Genomic DNA, 24,261 nt, shown 5'->3' with positions numbered 1-24,261 from the left:
TCACTAAGCCCGATATTACTTCAAGTAAAACCCTAATTGCTAATTGAACTTATTTTACGTAAATGCATTTACATGCATACGTATATGTATGTGCATATGTTATAATAATAATAATAACATTTTGGCGCTAACACTGTTGCTAAGTGTTTGGCCGTAGAGCTGCAAAACTATTGATAGTGACGCCATTGAAAAATACTATCGATATTTTTGATAGTATCGTATACTATCGTGTTGTATATGTAGGGAATCTTCAACTCCGAACAAAATGTGTATAATATATACATATGTACATATGTAAATATAAATATTGCACATATTTAAGTATAAATATTACATCTTAGCGTGAAATTCTAAATATTTTCATTAGTTCAATTCACAGCGTTCTTTATTGAAGTAAAGGTCAATAAATCTTAATGCACCGGCCCTATTAAAACTATCGACTATCGCCCGAAAACAATCGATGTTTTTCCAAAAATAAAACTATCGATAGTACAATCGATAGTTTTGCAGCTCTATTTGGCGCTTTTAGGAAAAAACTATGTTGGAGTTAATAAGTCAAAATTAAAAAAATATATATATGTCGTTACCTTCCTAGTAGTTACTCACAATGGACAATTCTGTCTCCGAGTGAAAGTATGGAATATTCCACACATTTTTGTTTCTTGATGAAAAGAAAAACTTAATCAAGGCGAATTCATATAAAGGTGGTAGCGGTAGTACAAAAACAAAAACTACATTTGTGTTTTTTTTTCGCTTTCGGTACACAAATGTCAAATTTCTGCTATTCTTCACTCAAGGAGGAAGAGGGACAGAAAACTCTTACTTACGCACTCACTCATAAGTAGTTTTGATATATGTGTACCGCGGCGAATTAAAGCAGCTGTTCTAGCAACACCACCTAATATGAATTCGCCTTGAAAGTAATAGAAAGTCAGGTTGCTTGGTTCCGTTTTTCGTTTGAACACGATTTTGGTTGGAGACTGTAGCAACTTTTATGCTGCAGTAGTTATATTAAAATTCGTATAAGACTTTAGTGAGTAACCTATTGACTCTCGCACAAAACTGGATTTTAAAAGAANAATGATCAGAATGAAAAGAGAAATCGATTAAGCGGTGACTGTCTGTCCGTCCGTCCGTCCGTCTGTCCGTCTGTGCACACGATAACTCGAGTAAAAATTGAGGTATCTTAACGCAACTTGGTACGTGCACTTCTTTCTGGCGTAGGACGGATGGTATTGAAAATGGGCCAAATCGAACAATAACCACGCCTACCTCCAATATAACGGTACTTTTCAGAAATACGAAAACTGCAATATGTTAGTAACTACTGAAGATTATTCACTCAAAATTGATATTTACAATCATTTTTAGAAACATTATAAATATTTGAAAAATGGGCGTAGCCACGCCCAGTTATGATTATACGTATATATCTTTGTAACCGCGCCACCCATTTCTCCCAAACTTACCGGACAATAACTACGCCCACATCCTATATAACGGTAATTGAGAGAAATATGAAATCTTCGATAAATAAGTAAATACTAAAGGTAATTTATTTAAAATTATGCTTGCAATAATTTTTTACCAAGAAACACATGTATGATAACATTTTGGAAATTGAGCGTGGCACCGCCCACTTATGATCACATATATGTATGTATCTCGGTAACCGTTCTACCATTTTGTACCAAACTCGGCATGGTTATTGTGCTTTCCACATAAAAGCAAAACGTTGAAAACTATTGAAATCGGACTAAAATTACATACAACGGTAAATTTGAGAAATGCTTGAAATTTCAATATTTTGAAATTTAAGGACGCTAATTTATTCAAAATTGATACTAACAACAATCCCTTGAAAATAAGTAACATTATTTGGAATTTTGAAAAATGGGCGTGGTACCGCCCACAAATGACTATATATATAAGTTTATCTCATTATATCTAACTGAACGTCCTATCGCTTACCATGTAGCGGTAGTTTTCGGAAAGGTGAAAAACATATATTTAATACTTGTGTNCGCCTTGTAAATTATCGTTTTGCTTATTTCCACTATTTTCATTTTTGTTATGCCAACACATTTATTTTTATCATTTTTATTCAATATTATTTGACAATTCATCATAAAAACGGTCATACCCCAACACCGCTTTCTTAAACCACTAATGCCAGTACCGTGTCATCGTGTGATATCACACCTCTGGATTACTTTCTTTGGGGTTATGTAATAAGCCAGCTGTAATTCGAAATTTGGAAGCCAACATCACTCGCGTAATTCACGAGATACCGGTAGCAATGCTGGAGAGTAATTGAAAATTGGACCTTCCGAATAGACCACCGTCAGCTTAGCCATTGCCAACATTTGAATGAAATTATTTTTAAAAAGTAAATTTCTGAGACTGTTCTTTTGGGTAATAATAAAGCTTCCATCTTCCAGTTCTGTTTTTAATATTTTATTTAAAATTAAAAAAGGGTAATAATAAAGCTTCCATCTTCCAGTTCTGTTTTTAATATTTTATTTAAAATTAAAAAAGGTTTAGATGAATCACCCGTTAGTATCTTAACCCAGTGCATGTAAAATGTAAAACCACTGAAAATAGACATGGGTTTAACAACATATAACTTTTATTTATGAATTTACAAACTCGAATATTTGTAAATATATATGTATGTAAGTATGTATGCAACCCATTTGTCTGATATGATATTTTAACATCTGTCGACCTAAACGAAGGCCATGGGCCAGTCACATACGTTCACATTCGGATTGAATACTAAACCACCCGGGCAAGGCATAGAAATCTCACATTCGCATTGACATACTATATAGCCACTTGATTTAGGATCTGAAAACAAAGTGCCATCTTTCTGACCATCACACTTGCCCTTATTGTTACATACGGTACCCGACGGGCCGGTTGACGGTATGATGGGTTTTTGATCGGCAGAGCTTGGCCAATCGCAAACTTTCAGCACTGAGTTAAATATTAAGCCAGAAGGGCAGGGCATTGGAATTTCACATTCACATTGGCAAACTATATAGCCATTTGAATCGGGATCTGAGAACATGGCACCATCTGGTTGATTATCACATACACCTTTGTTATTACAAGTTGTTCCTGATGGACCCGTAGCAGGGCCACTTGGTGTTGAAGGCTTGGCTGACGTGCTTATATCAGGAAGTGTTGTCGTGGTGTTAGAAGTCGAAGAAGGGGCGGAAGATGTTGTTGTGACACTTGATGTTGAAGATGTATCTGAAGGATCGGTGCCACTTGTGCTGGTAGATGTATCTTGTGTCGAAGTGTTCATCGCTGTCGAAGAAATGTCCGAAGATGTCGTAAAACTTGTGACTGTTGGAGTAGGAGAAGTGTCTGGTGTGGAAGATTCTGTTGGTTTTGTGGAAGTGTCCGAAGGAAATGTAGCACTTGTTGTTGAGGATGTCTCGGATGTAGTAGATGTGACAATCGGTATTGGAGGTGTGTCCGAAGTTGAGCTTGAAGATGCGTCTGGAGTAGACGATTCCGTAGGCGTTGATGAAGTGTCAGTGGTAGATGCAATGGTTGCTGTCGAAGATGGAACGGAAGTTGGTGTTGTAGTAGTTGGTGTACTCAAAGTTCCTGAAGTGCTTTCCGGCCAATCGCAAACTTTCAACACAGAATTAAAAATTAAGCCAGAAGGGCAAGGCATTGCAATTTCACATTCACATTGACAAACTATATAGCCGTTTGAGCCAGGATCAGGAAACATGGCGCCATCTGGTTGACCTTCGCATACGCCTTTATGGCTGCAATTTGTGCCTGATGGGCCAGTTAATGGTTGATATGGTAATGCAGGAGCATCGGGCGTTGAAAGCGCAGCAGGTAAGGATGCAGCATCTGGGACTGAGGACACATCAGGACTCGGTATTTTGTTGCAACAGCCGCAGCAGTCACCGCAACATTCACTTACTCTTGACTCTATCCCGAGACTTGGTAACACCAAGGCTACATCACATCGAGCGCGTTGCTTGAAATCACAAACTCCAAGACGTCGATTGAAGTGCAATCCACGGGGACATTTCCCAACCGAGAACATCCTTTGGCCCTTACAAATTACAAACCGATCACACTGAATGGCATGAGATAAGCGTGTGCCATCCTCTAGACCTTCGCAAGGATCTTTTACGGCCTTGCAGTTCGCATACAGCAGCCATACAAGAATTCCAAAAAACACTGCAATAATAGTGTCAGTTTGAATAAACGGAGCTAGGAGCAGAAATCCTTAAGTACATACCGTTTCGCATTTTTATTGTATATTGAGATGCAAAGTGCCCCGGAAATCTTTAAAGACTGATCGGTTTCTTTTCACGGCGGCAACATAATATAAGCAATTCTCGGTTTAATCAATGTAAGAGTTATCGCGAGCAGGTAGTAAGTTAATTAAAACTAAATAAAGACCTATTTTGCAATATGTATTAAGTTCTTTCTTTTGTATCAAATATGATATACATACATACGTACATAGATTTGTATGCTTATAGTGCAATACTCAGAAGCTGTCTTTTCATTGTAGACTTCTTTTCGGTAACGGCATATGTACAAATTTGTGTGTATTTTCAAGCAATCTTATCACTACAAAATGGAATTTTATTCAAACATTTAATTTTTGCAATTTTAATTAAAGCAAAAAGAGAAATTGCAGTGTTTGGCCTTCACCGAATGATTGCTTTCGTTTTGATGAATAACTATGTATCAGGGTTGTGGCGAATATTCGCATTCGCATTCGCAGTAATCAATGCGGAGCTTTTGCGAATGCGAATGTTGGCAAAATGACAAATTGCAGCCAATATTTTTTGCCTGTGGTCGTGTTGCCCGGGCGCCGCACATGGGAATATTTGTGTAAACAAACTGGTCAAATGCCATATTTATCAACTTTGATAAAAAATGTCTTTAAACATATTATTTCTTAAGCTACATATATAACCGAGCTACCAGTGGACAGTCATACATGTTCGCACTTCTACTTGACCTTTGACGTACGTCAAAGAGAACATTGTCCTTTTAATGATATTCTTTTTTCTGTCTTTAAATACCTATCTCTTTCTTCATTCTGATTTTTTTGGACCAATCCTAAAAAAGCTACTAGACTTAAAAACTAAAAAATTAAATTGTCGTAATTTGCTTTTGATATATTCGTTTCAACCATTTCAAATGGGGCTCTTTGGAGAATTTATTTGTAGCAAAAATTTAAAAAACAGTCATTTTGNGCAACATAATATAAGCAATTCTCGGTTTAATCAATGTAAGAGTTATCGCGTGCAGGTAGTAAGTTAATTAAAACTAAATAAAGACCTATTTTGCAATATGTATTAAGTTCTTTCTTTTGTATCAAATATGGTATACATACATACATACGTACATAGATTTGTATGCTTATAGTGCAATACTCAGAAGCTGTCTTTTAATTGTAGACTTCTTTTCGGTTAACTGTAGGGATGTATGTATATATTCCATGGAATAAATGGCATATGTATGTACAAATTTGTGTGTATTTTCATGCAATCTTATCACTACAAAATGGAATTTTATTCAAACATTTAATTTTTGCAATTTTAATTAAAGCAAAAAGAGAAATTGCAGTGTTTGGCCTTCACCGAATGATTGCTTTCGTTTTGATGAATAACTATGTATCAGGGTTGTGGCGAATATTCGCATTCGCATTCCCAGTAATCAATGCGGAGCTTTTGCGAATGCGAATGTTGGCAAAATGACAAATTGCAGCCAATATTTTTTGCCTGTGGTCGTGTTGCCCGGGCGCCGCACATGGGAATATTTGTGTAAACAAACTGGTCAAATGCCATATTTATCAACTTTGATAAAAAATGTCTTTAAACATATTATTTCTTAAGCTACATATATAACCGAGCTACCAGTGGACAGTCATACATGTTCGCACTTCTACTTGACCTTTGACGTACGTCAAAGAGAACATTGTCCTTTTAATGATATTCTTTTTTCTGTCTTTAAATACCTATCTCTTTCTTCATTCTGATTTTTTTGGACCAATCCTAAAAAAGCTACTAGACTTAAAAACTAAAAAATTAAATTGTCGTAATTTGCTTTTGATATATTCGTTTCAACCATTTCAAATGGGGCTCTTTGGAGAATTTATTTGTAGCAAAAATTTAAAAAACAGTCATTTTGTTTACTTGTCGGGCAATATCTTTTTCATAGGGATATACATTGGATCCTTGGATAAAAACTTCTTGGTAAAACTCTCCCCCTACGTTTTCCTTCTTTGCTATTTAAAGTCAAAGATTAAGCTCCTTCAGTAGGGATTTTCAGCAGAAATGGTGAACGTTTGGCTATAAAGAGAACCGATGCTCAAACAATTAAAAAGCTATAGGTCTGACCTTTTATTAGGTAAAAATTACGTAACTACCTGAGACCCTCACCATCCGTCACGAATTTGAAAACAGAATTTTGTTCAAAATTTTCATTCCTGGAAAATAATAAGCACAAATTTTTCAAACTAGTCGCAGAAGAATGCATTAAAAATAAATTACAAGTAATTTTTAGCAAAAAAACCGACTTAAAAAAAAAATATATATATATATATTTCATAATCCAATGATCGGATCTAAACCAGATTAGTATGGAACCACCTCTGAGAAACTACCTTTCCGATGCAAAAATCGGTTGACGTGGTCCAAAGTTATGCGGTTATATACATAAAAAAAATATTGCGACGAACTGATAACCTCCTCCTTTTTTGGAAGTTGGTTAAAAACTACTGATGAACGCTAAAAACTCTGNACTTCTACTTGACCTTTGACGTACGTCAAAGAGAACATTGTCCTTTTAATGATATTCTTTTTTCTGTCTTTAAATACCTATCTCTTTCTTCATTCTGATTTTTTTGGACCAATCCTAAAAAAGCTACTAGACTTAAAAACTAAAAAATTAAATTGTCGTAATTTGCTTTTGATATATTCGTTTCAACCATTTCAAATGGGGCTCTTTGGAGAATTTATTTGTAGCAAAAATTTAAAAAACAGTCATTTTGTTTACTTGTCGGGCAATATCTTTTTCATAGGGATATACATTGGATCCTTGGATAAAAACTTCTTGGTAAAACTCTCCCCCTACGTTTTCCTTCTTTGCTATTTAAAGTCAAAGATTAAGCTCCTTCAGTAGGGATTTTCAGCAGAAATGGTGAACGTTTGGCTATAAAGAGAACCGATGCTCAAACAATTAAAAAGCTATAGGTCTGACCTTTTATTAGGTAAAAATTACGTAACTACCTGAGACCCTCACCATCCGTCACGAATTTGAAAACAGAATTTTGTTCAAAATTTTCATTCCTGGAAAATAATAAGCACAAATTTTTCAAACTAGTCGCAGAAGAATGCATTAAAAATAAATTACAAGTAATTTTTAGCAAAAAAACCGACTTAAAAAAAAAATATATATATATATATTTCATAATCCAATGATCGGATCTAAACCAGATTAGTATGGAACCACCTCTGAGAAACTACCTTTCCGATGCAAAAATCGGTTGACGTGGTCCAAAGTTATGCGGTTATATACATAAAAAAAATATTGCGACGAACTGATAACCTCCTCCTTTTTTGGAAGTTGGTTAAAAACTACTGATGAACGCTAAAAACTCTGAGACGTTACAGGTTCCCCAAATTCTGAAACAGCCAAAGGAATGAGAATGAAGAGTACTAAAAAAAAAACCTTAAAAATTACAATTTTGTAATTTTTCTATTTACCTAAATAACTTAATTTATTTACTTAATTTAATTGTTTGTTAAAAATACTTGACGTCCGCATTCGCATTCGCATCCGCAGACGTCTAAAATTCCACATTCGCAACATCCCTACTATGTATGTATGTATGTACATAAATATATGCATAGATCAGAACAAATATCGCTGATTAAGAAATTTAATTTGTGTGCGAAAATTTTCATATGCACATACATACATGGGTATGAAGATATGGCTCATTTGCTAAAAACTGTCACNGATTAAGAAATTTAATTTGTGTGCGAAAATTTTCATATGCACATACATACCTGGGTATGAAGATATGGCTCATTTGCTAAAAACTGTCACATCCGCTCGAATGGTGCACCTGAGTTATACTGCTTCATCTGGCCATGACTCCTGGATTTCGGGCCTTTAGCTGCAATACACTCCGCGCAGTTAGCAATACACTCTGTGACCGATTGCCGACAACCAACCCAATAGAACCTCTGCTTAACCTTCTCCAGGGTCTTCGTGATTCCCAGGTGCCCTCCACTAGGACCATTGTGGAATTCCTTGGGTACATCCGGAATTCTTACCCTTAGTACTACTATTAGGTTGCGGGAGCACGGGCCATCTTCACTTTCCCATACCCTGTGCAAACAGCCATATATTAGTTTTAAGCATTTCCACCAGTACGCCTTTGCGATGAGGCTTTCCGCTGCCATTTGCTCCTTAGTTGGCCTTCTGTCTACTTCCAGTCCGTGCATCAAAAGATCTGGATCTTCCTGCTGACACTTTCGTAGCTGTTCTTCCTTCCACTCTTCCGCTGGTGTTATTGTCGTTAGCCGGACGTCTATAATGACTTCTTTGCCCTCAGATTTTGAGCAGTGTTTACATTCCAGGCTACATGGTCGGCGGGACATGGCATCAGCATTACCGTGGACACTTCCCTTGCGGTGCTCAATAGCGAAGTCATAACTTTGCAGTCTCTCAATCCACCGAGCTAGCTGTCCTTCTGGATTCTTAAACTGTAGTAGCCACTTCAGCGCTGCATGGTCCGTTCGAACTCGGAAACGTTGCCCATAGAGGTACTTGTGGAAATGTTTGACGCACTCCACCAACGCTAGTAGTTCTCTCCGAGTTACGCAGTAGTTCCTCTTTGGTTTTGCAATCGACCGGCTAAAGTAGGCAACTACCTTCTCCGGCCCATCAATTATCTGCGACAGTACGCCTCCTATGGCATAACCACTAGCACCCGTATGCAAAATGAACGTTGCACCTGGAACGAGATACGCTAGCATAGGTGCAGTACATAGCCGTTCCTTCAGAGTCTGGAAAGCGTCCTCCTGCTTCTTGATCCACTCGAAGGCTTTATTTTTCCTCGTGAGCTCGTAGAGGCTATTAGCAACGCTGGCGAAATTCGGAACAAATCGGCGATAGTAGGTACATAGCCCAAGAAAACTTCGTAGTTCGTGCAGGTTCCTAGGTCTTGGTTAATCCTTTATGGCTTCTATCTTTTACTTCGCAGTACAGACGCCCTCCGTTGTCACCTTGTGCCCTAAGTAGTTCACCTCCTTTTTGAACAGTGAGCACTTTTTAGGACTTAGCTTCAGGCCAGCGCCAGCTATCCTCTGGAAAACTTCCTCTAAATTGTTAAGGTGTTCCTCGAAGCTTTTACCCAATACAATAATGTCGTCTAGATACACCAAGCAGGTTTTCCGATGCAGTCCCTTAAGCACATGGTCCACAAGCCTTTCAAAAGTGGCAGGAGCGTTGCATAATCCAAAGGGCATCACCGTGAATTACCGCAGACCGTCTCCAACGCTGAAAGCTGTCTTCTCCTTGTCCCCGTCACTTACCTCCACTTGCCAATAACCGCTCTTAAGGTCGAGTGTTGAGAACCACTTTGTTCCAGTCAACGAGGCCAGAGTGGCATCGATCCTGGGAAGAGGATAGCTGTCTTTTTTCGTCACATCGTTTAGTTTCCGGTAGTCTACGCAGAACCGCATTTGACCATCCCTCTTCTTCACAAGTACTACCGGCGAACTCCATGGACTCGCTGATGGTTCAATCACACCACTCTCGCTCATTTCTTTCATTATTTGGCTTACAGCTTCATGTTTGGCAAGTGGAACACTCCGAGGAGCTTGACGGATCGGCCTTGCATCACCGGTAGCAAGGCGATGTTTCAGAACATTAGTCCTGCCTGGTTTGTTGCCGTCCTTGTCGAATATGTTGGAGTATCTGCGGAGAAGTTCCTTAGCCTTGACTGGTATTTTTCTTCCAACCCTTCCGTCCAAGCATTTATGTCTTCCGCAATGTCATTCTCACCAACAGTTGAAGATTGCCTCTACCTTTCGACATTGTCCCAGTACAGTTCCTCTTCGGAATTTAATTGGTGATTTGAATTCATTAAGTACTCGCACTGGCATGCGTCCATCTTAGCCAGGGTTTTACCAATAAGAACGTCCGGTGTAGAATTTTGTGTTGCTTCAACAACCCACAATTTGTTTCTCCCACAATCTCCATCAATCTTCGCCCAAACAACTGCTTCTGACTTCGGTGGAATCTGCTCGCTTTCCTCTAGGATCACTCGCTTGCTGCTATGCGGTTCATTATACCCAAATCTAGGGGGCACTTCCATATTGTTATACGTCATAATCCTGTTCTTCATGTTGATCTGCATACCTTGATCAAGTAAGAAATCTATTCCAATGATGACTTCATCCACAATCGCCGTGACTATAAACTTGTGTAACACCGTCACATTCCCTATTGTGACTTTGCATGTTCTCTCCTTGAACTTGGGTGTCCTCACCAGTTGCTGTCCTCAACCTTGCTCCAGGTAATGGCCTTACCTCTTTAGTGACCAAATTAGATCGAATGATGGAATGTGAAGTGCCCGTATCCACAGTTAGTACTGGCTCATGTCCGTCCACATATCCGCCAACAGTGACGTTGCTCGCTTTTCTGGCAATTCGCGGGACGGAGATTATGGGGCATTCAATTGCGGGAGCCAGCGTGTGCTACTTGCTGCTGGCTCGTTTTAGTTTAATGACTGACTGGAGTTGGATTCGTCTCCTTCAGCCCTGCGTTTGCGTTCTGCTGAATTGTTGAGCCCACTGGAACTTCCGCAGCAANGTACTGGCTCATGTCCGTCCACATATCCGCCAACAGTGACGTTGCTCGCTTTTCTGGCAATTCGCGAGACGGAGATTATGGGGCATTCAATTGCGGGAGCCAGCGTGTGCTACTTGCTGCTGGCTCGTTTTAGTTTAATGACTGACTGGAGTTGGATTCGTCTCCTTCAGCCCTGCGTTTGCGTTCTGCTGAATTGTTGAGCCCACTGGAACTTCCGCANGATCTGCATACCTTGATCAAGTAAGAAATCTATTCCAATGATGACTTCATCCACAATCGCCGTGACTATAAACTTGTGTAACACCGTCACATTCCCTATTGTGACTTTGCATGTTCTCTCCTTGAACTTGGGTGTCCTCACCAGTTGCTGTCCTCAACCTTGCTCCAGGTAATGGCCTTACCTCTTTAGTGACCAAATTAGATCGAATGATGGAATGTGAAGTGCCCGTATCCACAGTTAGTACTGGCTCATGTCCGTCCACATATCCGCCAACAGTGACGTTGCTCGCTTTTCTGGCAATTCGCGGGACGGAGATTATGGGGCATTCAATTGCGGGAGCCAGCGTGTGCTACTTGCTGCTGGCTCGTTTTAGTTTAATGACTGACTGGAGTTGGATTCGTCTCCTTCAGCCCTGCGTTTGCGTTCTGCTGAATTGTTGAGCCCACTGGAACTTCCGCAGCAATCGCGGGCGAAGTGGCCTGGCTTTCCACATTTAAAACATTTGCCAGAGCCATGCTTTTTCTGCCTAGCAGTTGGATAATCTTCTTTAGTATTTCATTTGTTTCGTCCGGTGTTTCCACTTCCACGCGATGTGCTTTGTACGCTGATCTATTAAGGAGCGCCGCCGTTTCACGTGTCTGAGCATACGAAACCGTTTCAGCAAATGTTGGCTTTGGATTCGCGTATGTTTCTCGCTTGGTATACACGCCCCGCATTCCGTTAATGAACTTCTGGATTTTTACCCTTTCGAGGTGCTCACCAGATGCCACTCCAATAGCCGAGTGAGCCAACTTCTCGATCTCTGAGACGAATTCTTGTAGAGTCTCATTGGGTTTTTGGCAGCGGTTCTCCAACTCCATCTGGTAAATCTGTTTCCTGTGCTCGCTACCATAACGTCTTTCCACTGCGTTTAACGCGCCGTAACGTTTCCTTTCGCAATTAGGAATAGTCTGCAAGATTTCCGCTGCAGGTCCTTTCAATGCAACGAACAGAGCAGCGGATTTATCCTCCATGTTCCAGTGATTTGCTGTAGCTGTCTTCTCAAACTGGAGCTTAAAGACCTGGAAAGGCATCGTGCCGTCAAAGGATGGAGTTTTTACCTTGGGAGCGTTCGTCGAAGCGGCTGGACGATTCAACTGCAAGTCTCGGAGTCGACCTTCCAACTCGCCCATCTTAGGCTCGACTTTGCCCTGTCTCTCTTCGATTTTTTCCTTTATTTGTGCAATCTTTACATCCTGTGCTTCCAGTTGTGATGACATCTGCTCTGATACCGCTGATTATATACAGTGTCTCCAGCGCTTGTATCTGCGATGAAACATCTGACGACTGCGACCTTTGTGCTTCAAGCCGTGTTTGCATCTGAGATGACAGCTGTGATGGCATCTGTGACATGCGTGTTTCCTGTACTTGCATCTGCGATGATAGCTGTGATGACATCTGTGACATGGCAGCCAATAACGTGTTCATGTCCATAGCTGTTGATGAACTAGGAGCCTTTTGCTGTTCTTAAACCTTCCCGGATGTCTGCTGCACATCCTTCGACGAACAAGCAGCCTCATCCTTCTGTTCNAGGTAGCCAAATTCCGCTTTTCCAACTCCTGTTTCAGCTCCTCAATCTTTAAGTCCTGAATTTTCGCCATTTTTAGTAGTTTATCCTTCGGGATTTATTTAACAATCCCACTTCTGACACCAATTGTTACGATTATCTTCGAAACCTTGTGACAGCCTATTCTCCTTACGGCGCACACAACCGCGGTTGTCAAAAAAGTAGAGCCCCAACAAGGTCCTCAAGTCGCTCGCCGGCTGCACCTGGGGCAAAGACAAAGGAGCAGGCAACATACAAGGCAATTGGCCGCCCGGTTCTAAACTATGCTTCGCCTGTTTGGTCGTCGGGCACTACACCTTGTTCAGTTTTAGTTCAGAAAGTTGCAATTTAAATTCAGAAAGTTACAATTCAAGTTCAGAATTTCCATTTCAAATTCAGAATTTCCATTTCAAATTCAGAAAATTACAATTCATATTCAGAATTTCTATTTCAAATTCAGAAAATTACAATTCAAATTCAGAATCTCCAGTTCAAATTCAGAAATGGAAATTCTGAATATGAATTGTAACTTTCTGAATTTAAATTGCAACTTTCTGAATTTAAAATGGAAATTCTGAATATGAAATGTAACTTTCTGAATTTGAACTGGAAATTCTGAATTTGAGTTGTAATTTTCTGAATTTGAAATGGAAATTCTGAACTTGAATTGTAATTTTCTGAATTTGAAATGGAAATTCTGAATTTGAAATAGAATTTCTGAACTTGAATTGTAACCATCTGAATTTGAAATGGAATTTCTGAATATGAATTGCAACTTTCTGAACTAAAACTGAAAAAGGTGTAGTTGGACGCAGTGGTCGAAGCTTCAGACATGTAGAAACGCCGCACTCCGGACGACGACAGGCTTCCTTTTGAGCACCACCTGTATAGTCTGAGCACCACCTGTATAGCGAGGCCCAAATATTTGCCGTAAGAGAGCATAACAAAGTGCTCAGCAAGCAGTTTCTGGTGCGATGCCACAGACGTGAGCACCCCAGCAGACCCTTGCACGTGGAGCAGCATCCGCCCAGGCACGTCAGAGGGCGCCTACTCTTATACAGTAATAAATCGACCAGCAGTTATACCAAATTCACACATCGCGGCATTAATGCAACTTTATTCGGGGTATTTTGATGAGACATGCAAAGAGGTTACTGACAACGAAATTATTCCCTTCATATTCATTTCACAAATCGAAAAGACAATTCTCGTAAAAATGTTCTGCGACATTGTAGTTTTTGTAGCAGCATATATATTCCCCACAGAGTTTTTGGGGAGTGATGCTGGAGTGACAGTCCTTGGCCAGATAGGAACCTGGGTCGTTCCGGTTACGTAGACACCACTATTGTGGGAACGACACCAATGGTACATTAAGTTAAGTGAACCTCCCGTCTTTAACTGTTATTCCCGATTGACACAAATCGTCTTCTTGGAGTATAAACCTACCTACTAACTACCTTAAGAAATTTTACAGAGATTTGTTGATTATAAAGCAACATTCTGCTAGAAAATATGAGTTATTGTGGGCTCGTTCGAGGCTTTTAATAAAAGCGGCAGTGCTTCAGCACTGATGAAAATTTGCAACACTGTTGCAACTGCTGAAGTGATACCACATTGCTAGAGTTTTACATCCAACGTGATACGTGATAGGCGGAGTACTGCGGTTGTGATAGCCACTCGAACAGCCCAGTATTTATTTTATTTTTATATTGGGTTTGATTTCTAAGCAACAAATAAAAATTATTGGTAGTTGTTGGTCTGAGCTGTAAATTTTCTTTGGCGGTAGTTAGCATATTTACATTCCAATGCGACGAGATATATGCATTTATGAATTCAGCTACAGAACATAAATAGTTGAAATGAAAAAGAAGCCAGATTATTTGCAAAGAAATATTTTTTATATACAGATTTCAAGAAAGACTTCAATAGCAATATTCAAAACTCTAGATATTCGCTGCATTTACTTTTTACATCCATCATGGTTCAATGCACAAAATATTGTTTATAGTAATAGTTATTTAATGAAAACGTATTAAGATATTAAGATCCAAGTATAGGAGTGTTCGCTATGCAACTGCCAGTAAGATTCAAATTAATGTTGATAAAAATGCAACTGTGTGCCACAATCCTGCTTGCAAATTCTTACTGGCAAAAATTTTCCCGAATTTGCAACTTCCCCTCCAAAGGAAATGTCAAAACTCTGCTCTCTCCTTGCAAGTTTTACTGGGTTTTTGGCTAAACGAACACGATTTGGTAACAATTGGTACCAACTTGTACAAAATTTGTGCATAGCGAACGCTCCTTATATGTACATATTCTGCGTGTGAATAACCAAAGATACATATATTATATTATGTTTTTATATAAGTCCTTAAATATATACGAATATGTTTTTTTTTTAACAGTAAGATTATTAACTAGTTTTGCACACAAGCACTGTTCAAGCGAGTAAGAGCTATCCNTGGCTAAACGAACACGATTTGGTAACAATTGGTACCAACTTGTACAAAATTTGTGCATAGCGAACGCTCCTTATATGTACATATTCTGCGTGTGAATAACCAAAGATACATATATTATATTATGTTTTTATATAAGTCCTTAAATATATACGAATATGTTTTTTTTTTTTTAACAGTAAGATTATTAACTAGTTTTGCACACAAGCACTGTTCAAGCGAGTAAGAGCTATCCAGAATTTTAAAGGACTTGCCAACTTAATATACACAAAATTTTCAGGCAAATGCTGTCTACAATGGAAGCCCTTGGAACTACCAGTACATGAATGCTAAATTATATAATAAAATATATGTATCCAGTAGTCTAGTTTAGGGCAATTTCTATATCATTTTTTTCACATTTTATTATTTGCGCATTTTCATGGTGTATGTGCAATGCTCTTGGTACATCGTTATTTCATTATGTTTATCACTAGTCCAAATCAGTATTGTATATAATTTGTATTATTTCTGAGTGTTTAATTCATGAAATGCGTATGGAAATCAACAAAAAAATCGAAATAAACACATTGTTAAGAAATAATTACAATAAGTAACCATATTTTTCANGGTACATCGTTATTTCATTATGTTTATCACTAGTCCAAATCAGTATTGTACATAATTTGTATTATTTCTGAGTGTTTAATTCATGAAATGCGTATGGAAATCAACAAAACAATCGAAATAAACACATTGTTAAGAAATAATTACAATAAGTAACCATATTTTTCGTTCATTCCGTTATATATATTCGTGTATATGTATGTATGTATTGTGTTTACGTTAGAATTGAATTCTCCATCTAGTATTTTGTTTTATATTTAGTATTATAATTTACGCCTACGAGTTTTATTTTCAATAAGCATCTTGAAAGAACAGCGTGCCTTATTTCAACTTATGGTCCAAATAAAAACTTTCGTTTTTGCTCTTCAATGTAGTCATGAGTGGACAATTGTATGGCACGCTGAAGCATTTCGGATTCGCTTAGTTGTCCAAAACCTGCAAATATACAGTTGAAAGTTTACAAACAACGTATCCTCGAAGACACACAAACCATCTCCAGCGTACGAGGCTTCCAACAGTTCTTGATAAAAATCGGTTGATTCCTGCTTGTTAATAGATTCTGTTAATTTTAGTGGAGACGATGAAGAAGATGCTAAGGTACATTTTGAAGTGGAAGCTGAAAGAGTATCAGAAAAATTCAAACCCTTCTCAGGTGTGGTAGGGTGTGTTTTCTTTGATGTGCTAGGTTTTTGTTCGGCTTCTGGCGTATGCGATCGTGACTTTATGCGAAGCAAAGGCGAGTCTCCAGTCATCTCGTGGTTTAGACTTTTTCCAATTCCTCTCGTCGGCATAGCATCACTATGGTTAATATATTAAAATAAAATAAAATAAAATAAAAGTAAATGTTTAGCGCTCATATTTTTGTTTAGGTGATGTTGCACCTCAAACGGAGTGGCCTACAATTTTAAACGTGTTTTGGACATTACACGGACTTAACGAGTGGAAGTACGCACCTCTTACTACTCAGCTATGGCAATCGCCTTGATTAGGAGAGTATTTCACCCAGATCTCTGATCTACTTACCCTTTAAATTTTGAAGGTGCAACCGTTTCACGGCGTCGTTTCTGTCCACCTGTTCGCAAACCTGAACTGCGCTTTTTTGTGTTTTTTTTACCGCCACTGTTGTTACTACCACTACTGGCGCCTATTGAGCTCGTACTGCTCATATCTGTGTCATCACTGTCAGCATCCCATTCACCAACGGAGTGTGGAGGAGTTGAGCTTTTCTTTAAATTGTTGGCCAAAGAACTCAATGACTTTGCCGACAAACCAAAACTGTGCTCTAAAGATGTTCCCGATGATGTTTCGGTATTGTTCGGGAGCTGTCCTGAACCAACGATTCCACTTAACTTGTGCTCGCAGACATTTTCTGTAGTTGCAGTATTCGTTAAACCACCAACATCGGTATGGTTTATATTTCTACTGCAGCTGCTGTTGTTAGTGTTAGAAGTGCTTATATTACCATTGTTATTGCGTAGCGCGGAATATTTGGAGGGCGATGCCTCAGAGTCTGAGGTAGCTTCGGCAGACGTTACAGTCGCCGAAGTAGATGGAGCCGTACCGCTAGAACGAGTTTTCTGCAAATTTTCTCGACACCATTGTAAATAAGATTCACGTGCAATTTGTTCTTCTATTGCTTCATTTGTGGCCTCCCAATCAGTTGTTTTAAGTTTGTCTTCAAACATTGTCTGCAAATACATATGAAACGCAATAAACATTTTTAAACTCAAAAATGCTTAAACTGAACCCTACTACATAATATGTAACATAACAAACATGTCAAGAGCTATTTTACCTGCTCTATCTCCATTTGTTCACTCAAAAGTACTGCTTCTTTTGTCTGCAATTCCGGTTTGTAACCAGCTAATCCCAAACCCACTCCCACACTTGCGTCATATGGATCGATAATGGCATTATAATGCGATCCGCGCTGATAGGAAAGGCGCAATGGCGCATAACCTTTGTTTAGTTGTTCTGAATTAAATATATTTATCGGAGCTACAAATAAAAATGAAGGCCATTAGTTTAGGATTGTTAAATAAGAGCACATTAGCATACTTGGTTTGTAAGAATAGACCTCCACTGGTCGATTGTATATTTCCGACATAGCCTGTATTTCAATATGATTTCCATGCGAATCCTTTCGACGTTTTCGTTTAATATAAGAGTTAATATCTTCGGTGACAAAGTGAGAAAAGTACTCCCGATTTTTATACTAAGTGAAGGAACGGTAAGTAAATAATTTTATATAAGAGCAAAAATCTTTTCAATTATCCTTACGATATAATCCATCGTATGCTGGCGTACAACATCGTGCATCTCTTCATCGCCATAAATTTGCAATGAGATTGATCGAAACAGGCATGCACCATCTTCCTCAACCGGCCGTAACTCATAACCTCGCTGAGCCATACATTTAGCAAACTGTTCATCGCGTTGTTGCCACTCATCGGCGGTGGTAGAACCTTCTTTTGGTTGCAAGTGCTCGTCGCCGCTATTGTACCCGGAATATGTCTCTTCGACATCTTTAAGCAAATTAGCTGTTGCTTGCGTTACCGAAGATGAAGATTTGGGACTTTGGCAACCAAGCACAACAGGTATAGCTCCAAGATGATCAGGTGAAACACTTCCCTTAGCACTTACATGCGCTGGACTACTGCCACCGCCCAATACATTCTTTCCTACAGGACTACCGACGGCAGAGGTAGCTACAGATCCGCCTCCATGGACATGTGGGCTACTGCATTTCTTGGGGATTGAACTATTTGAACCACTCGCAGTTGAATGTTTTTCTCGCTCTGCGCGTTCTCGTTTATGATGTTGGTCATGATGATCCCTACGCTTAGACCGTGAGCTATTTACATACGGTAATTAATTATTCAATTCTAAAACGATTTGATTTAAAACGATCGGAAGTTACCTTTTATGTGGGCTTCGACGATGACGCGTAATCTCGTCGAACGATTCAGCACGGCGTTGAGGGCTCTGGTACCATCGACAATAACAATAGATAATGAATTACAAACTTGTATTGAATAAAAAACAAAATGTTTAACAATAATTTGCTTTGGAAATTAAAAATTGGTTCCAAGTATGAAACTTAAATAGATATCCTTTCCTAAGCACTTTCATATGCACATGCATACCTTCATTTGTATAAGAATTGGGTGGGGCAAAAAGGTATTGCGTGTTTATTGCATATTTTTTAAACTCATTTACTCTTATAAGAGCTATCAATCATTATTGTTGTTGTAGCGGCGACAACAACCCCGCCCCGATCGGTTGATATCTCAGTCGTTGTCGTCAAGTTCCACTAACGGCAGCAATAAGAAGCACAGCATAACTGTATTCTAAAAATATTTTTCTGATATACATTTGTGTTTTCTGAAATAAATTTGCCCTTTTCTGAAATACATTTGCGGTTTTCTGAAAATAATTTGAACTTTTCTGAAATACAATTGTGTTTCTCTGAATTTCATTTGTCTTTTTCTGAAATACATTTGAGGCTTTCTGAAATACATTTGAGTTTTTCTGAAATTCATTTGGCCTTTTCTGAAATTCATTTGGCCTTTTCTGAAATACATTTGTGTTTTTCCGAAATACTGTTGGAAAAGGTGTAGAATAGTTCTCTCACAGGGACGGTTGCGGTTAAGGCCACGTGTTATCTGAGTGTTTACGGCGTTAAGTGCTGTTGTTGTACTGTGCACTTTACGGAAACCATGCTGATGCTTCGCTGGGGTCGGGTGGTTCGTGAAATACGGGAGTAGCAAGGGCTCTAGTGTCTTCGCTACCGGGGAAAGGAGGGTTATCGGTCGATAAGACTTTCCATTTTTGGCTGGATTCCCCGGTTTGAGCAGTGGGACAACTCTCCCCATCTTTCATATGTCTGGAATGACGAGAGTAGCCATAGACAAGTTGCGGCCCTCAGTTAGGTACGCTACTCCCGCACGAAGCAAATTTTTCAGCATCAACATGCATGCTGTATGGCTACCCTTACCTCACCGCTGGTGAAAACAAGAGGCGCACAGGGATTTGGCATTTTTGTGCAGCCTCCTGGTCACTCGACGTTTGGCTTTATCCACCGAAGGATGCAGAATAAACTGCCGGCTAAAATAGCTCGCGCATTGCTCCGGGTCCGACGAAGCGTGGTCACCAAAGTCTATTTCGACTCTGTTGTCACGCTTCGTCGGGTTGGACAACGACCTCATAGTTGGCCAAAGCTTACTCACACCAGAGGCGAAGTTGCAGGTCTTCAAATGCTCTTCCCGTTTCTTCCACTTATGTACGTTGACAAGTCGCCGAATCTCCGTATTGACATCCCTGATAGGGGGTTTTCCGGGAACGGCCTGACGAACGTTGTCACGCTCATCGGCTAGAACAGCCGCTTCAGCAGGAAAGTTCGGACGTGGATCCTTAATACATCCTGCTGGGATGAAGCGAGCTGCAGCAGCAGTGAAAATCCTGCGAAATTTACGTTCACCTATGTGGACGTCGGTTGGTACGGGTAGTGCAGTGAAGGAGCTTTCAGTAACATCCGCGAAGCTTTTCCAGTCAGCTTTGGAAAAGTTGACATAGGTCCGGTGATACGCGGAAGCAAAGTCGGCAGGTTTATAAATCGAGATGACTATGGGCATATGGTCTGATGCTAGGATCAGCATAGGTCGCCATGATACGCTGTTTATCACACCAGCGCTGACAATTGTTAGATCTGGCGAGCACCAGCAGCTGCCCATAATCTTGGTGGGAGCGTGGTCGTTCATTGTGCAGAAAGGCGAATCGTCTATCTGCTCAGCCAGATGTATTCCCCTACGATCATATGATAGGCTTGAGAGCCAAAGATCGTGGTACGCGTTAAAGTCGCCAACTACCATACGGCGACAGCTGGTGACAGGGGGTATGTATACGTTATATGTTTCGAGCTCAACCTCGCCTGACCGGATAGCAATACCCTGACATTCTAGGATGGTATCACTGCGGTCGAGGTCTGCTTCAAGAAGACGATACTGCACGGCGAGGTGCGTGATGAACGCTAAACCTCCACCATTGTCTCGCTCGCGATCTCGACGGTGCACGTTGTATCCGGCGCAATTCAACAAGGTTGAATTGCCGTGCAACTTCGTTTCTTGGACCGCAGCTATTAATATTCCATGCCTTCCCATAAAGACAGTTATCTCCTCGATCTTGCTCTGGGATCCATTACAGTTAAATTGTAGCATCTTTGTGTGCTTGGGAGACCGATCGTTATGTATGGTGTTAAGGAGTTGTGTTGCCTGCCGGCTTCCTGCTGTACGTGCAGCAAAAGGGGGAGCTGCCTTGTGGTGGTGGTTGGCGGCAACGCGGGAGAGGTATGCGACTGGGCAGCACAGCAGGGGCCCACATAGTCACTCGTCCAATCACGCGTGTTGCGAAGTCCTGAGCATGCTCTAAAGTGGCACCAGCCAAGGCAGGAGTTGCACTTGACTGATGTCACGTGACGGTATATTCTGGACTGACAAACCGAGCAGATTGTTGGAGAAACTAGGAGTTGCCGGCGGCGGTGTGGGGGTGCTATTGTGTTTGTGTGTGTGTATCTATTGTTGTGTTGTGTTGGGGTGTGGGTGTGTTGGTTGTGTGCTGCACGGGCGGGTAGTGATTTGCCGTGGAAGCGGTCCGATTCGCACAGGATGGGGCCACGACGACCTGGCCCATTGCCGGTACGTACGTAGGCCTTAGCAGTTGCGGAGGTGACTGCACCCGTCACAGGCATTGCTCATGACCGAGGTGGAGTTTGTATGCAGTCGTCTCTGGCATACGCAACAGGTGTATTTCTGGCCCTAAGTTGGACTCAATGCCAGCCCTGAGCAGAAGGGTACGGAGCAGATGTAGCCCTAGAATAGAGCAACGGGGCTAGATCGCCGAAACAACAGCCCTTGGTCGGCTAAAACCAGAGTCATTCCGGTACGTAGAAGCGGCTGTCGTGGGAATGTTATCTTGCACTGTTAGGTTTGCACTGTCATTGGGTTCTGGGACAACTGTGAAGTTTCAAATCTAGGTCATCGGGAAATTGGTCAAAAATTGATTGCAAGATTTGACCCTAGCAAACATACATACATACATATAAACAAAGCAAGTTTAAAAAAAATCTAGTAATAACAAGTAATTTTTAGCAAAAAAAAACCGACTTCAATTCTCATATAAAAATATTTATTTATATATCTTATGATCCAATGATCACATCTAAACCAGATAAGTTTGGGACCGCCTCTGAACACTACCTTTCCGATGCAAAAAGAATTATCTAAATCGGTTGACGCGGTCCAAAGTTATGCGGTAACATACATAAATATCCCGACGAACTGATAACGTCCTCCTTTTTGGAAGTCGGTTAAAAATAGCCAAAACTTACACTAATGTCGCGTCCGAGTTTTTATTTGGTTCCCTGTAAGCCTGTTCCAGGTACTTTCAAGATTTGCAGGATTACACGACTTACAGGAAAATTTGTTTTCGCCATTAATGATAGCGCGGAAAACGCAATTAGCTACTTTATATTTGTCGCTTTATTGAACTTAAATTTAATGGCCTGCAAAAGTGTGCATACCTACCAAAATATTTTCTAAAGATGCTCAATAAAATGTTAGAAATATTTGGTAAAATTATGCATAATTTTTGCACAAAGTCTGAATTTGGATTTAAATGGTGTATGTTAAGTAATAAGTTATACTTTTATAAAAAAAAAAAAATAAATAAATATTTAATAAACTAAAGATAATTAAGCCTGTTTCAGGTACTTTAGGATTTGCAGGTTTTACAGGATTTACAGCAAAAGTTGTTTTCTATAAATTCCTGCAAATCGTGAAGTACCTGGATATGCTATGTATACCATTAAAACTTCTTTTTGTATCCTTGCGTTTCTAATAATTTGGATGTATCTGACCAAACTTACATATTGTCCCTTTTCTGCCTTAAACAAGTATCTACAATTTTTGGGAATGCTAATATTACCACTTATAACATCTGTTTAAGCGTCACACTATTTCAAAATAGAACAAAGACTTAAAGAGGGTGCTGTTGTTGTTGTTGTAACAACATGCGGATTCCCCAGAGTTTTTGGGGAGTGTTGCTGGAGTGACAGTCCTTGGCCAGATATAGATCTGGGTCGTTCCGGTTACGTAGACCCGACTGTCGTGGGAACGTAATGAGGGTGCTCACTACTGTTAGTGGAACCAGAAATATTAAGTAAAAAATGCGTTTATTGTATCCTAACGGAAGAAATTAAGCATTTTTTCCTACACTCTCTAAAATACCTCTATTGCAGATACGAGGTTAAGGCAGAAGCGGGACGATATGTAGCTAAGATTGCTTACCTGCCCGCCACGGCATGGAGGATGTGCGCCAGTAGTGCGACCACTGGACTGGCTGTGACTGCTTCCTGGCTCGACCACGTTGTGACCATGTGTATGAGAATGAGAAGCAAGGGCATGCCCATGACTATGTGACTCTTTCTTCTCATCCGAAGCCACACGCTTCTGCGACGGAGCAATCACCGGTTTGATAGTCATGCTTACTTTTATCACTCAATCGAGATATAACTAAATTTTAATTTTTATATTTAATACGTAACAATGCTGCCAATTCAATTCGTTGGATTACTGCTACTATATAGTATGTAGTTTTTTCTATTGCACACCTAACCTGAACGCCGCCCCGTCGCTTATTCAGATATTGGTATGATCTCTCTGCATCCAAAATGTATTCAAGACAATATTCTATTCCAAATAAAAGCCTTTTTGTATTGTATATTGATATATATAGATGTATATATGTGCATAAGCTGATAGCGCAAAGGAATTCCGTAGTTTGGTAGATGAATTGCCCCGTTTTCTTTTGTGCACAGGTGCTAGATTGCGCTGCTATATAACGTCAGTTCGTCACAACTACAACTTTATTCGCAAATAGTAAGATGCGTCAGCCACCTTGATTTTGCATATAATTGCTTCAAAATAAAAATTAATTTTGGCGATTTCATTTTCTATGGGCACTTACCCTTCAAGTTCACTTTTAATGCTTTGCTAAATTTTTTGTTGACAATAGCGATATTTTTCAAAGATTTTTTGGATCGAAAATTTTTCTACTAATTTGCTCCTGTTACTAAGTTTGTTACGTTCACTGCCATATGTGTACACGTCCCTTTTCTGTTTTGCTTTAATCATTCCTAGCAGATGACTGTCGGGTGTGTTTAACAGTTCGTAGCGCTGTCATTTTGTATACGTCAGTTGATGCCAGATAAAACAATGGCTTTGTTTCTTTTCTTTTCTAACAAATAATTATCAGGAAAAAGAAGAATTGGTTAATTAGCTGCGTCACAGCAGCAGTACGAATAGCAAGTTTCGCAGGATTTAACTGCTGTTTTCACCATTAAAAAACCTTATGTAAGGTCTCGTGCGGGAACAGCAACCTGTAAAATCCTGCTATTCGTATTGCTGCTGGAACTCAGCTATTGAGAGAATTACGCTCACAGAGAGTGAACT

The 24,261-nt window shown here is 39.8% G+C and overlaps 3 protein-coding genes across 5 annotated transcripts; all 3 read right to left on the bottom strand.

Annotated features, from left to right (window-relative positions):
• Nucleotides 1-2,558: 2,558 nt before the first annotated feature.
• LOC108369216 (uncharacterized protein PB18E9.04c-like) lies at nucleotides 2,559-4,497 on the bottom strand. Its single transcript, XM_017624281.1, has 2 exons — nucleotides 4,277-4,497; nucleotides 2,559-4,215 (listed from the first exon to the last, which is right to left on the bottom strand). Exons 1-2 carry the CDS (start codon nucleotides 4,284-4,286, stop codon nucleotides 2,729-2,731), a joined length of 1,497 nt encoding a protein of 498 aa, XP_017479770.1. The 5' UTR covers nucleotides 4,287-4,497; the 3' UTR covers nucleotides 2,559-2,728.
• A 6,936-nt stretch (nucleotides 4,498-11,433) lies between these two features.
• LOC108369219 (uncharacterized) lies at nucleotides 11,434-12,565 on the bottom strand. The gene has a single exon (XM_017624283.1). It carries the CDS (start codon nucleotides 12,361-12,363, stop codon nucleotides 11,479-11,481), a length of 885 nt encoding a protein of 294 aa, XP_017479772.1. The 5' UTR covers nucleotides 12,364-12,565; the 3' UTR covers nucleotides 11,434-11,478.
• A 3,271-nt stretch (nucleotides 12,566-15,836) lies between these two features.
• Nucleotides 15,837-23,583, bottom strand: Duba (Deubiquitinating enzyme A). Of its 3 annotated transcripts, none has more exons than XM_017624278.1 (9): nucleotides 23,421-23,583; nucleotides 23,098-23,322; nucleotides 18,675-18,739; nucleotides 18,035-18,608; nucleotides 17,813-17,969; nucleotides 17,550-17,752; nucleotides 16,778-17,442; nucleotides 16,245-16,552; nucleotides 15,837-16,189 (listed from the first exon to the last, which is right to left on the bottom strand). In XM_017624278.1, the coding sequence occupies exons 2-9, from the start codon at nucleotides 23,290-23,292 to the stop codon at nucleotides 16,086-16,088; spliced, it is 2,271 nt and encodes a 756-aa protein (XP_017479767.1). In that variant the 5' UTR covers nucleotides 23,293-23,322; nucleotides 23,421-23,583; the 3' UTR covers nucleotides 15,837-16,085. The 3 variants fall into 3 exon arrangements, with proteins under 3 accessions (XP_017479767.1, XP_017479768.1, XP_017479766.1); XM_017624279.1 differs by having other exon boundaries at nucleotides 23,426-23,583; XM_017624277.1 differs by having other exon boundaries at nucleotides 23,098-23,583.
• Nucleotides 23,584-24,261: the final 678 nt, after the last annotated feature.

This window comes from Rhagoletis zephyria, unplaced genomic scaffold (assembly GCF_001687245.7).
Source record: "Rhagoletis zephyria isolate East Lansing unplaced genomic scaffold, Rhagoletis_zephyria_1.1 Rzeph_scaffold_03547, whole genome shotgun sequence".
NCBI classification, from domain to species: Eukaryota; Metazoa; Arthropoda; class Insecta; order Diptera; family Tephritidae; genus Rhagoletis; species Rhagoletis zephyria.
Note: the sequence above shows the minus strand (reverse complement) of the source record. Positions and strands in the feature narration are given on the sequence as shown.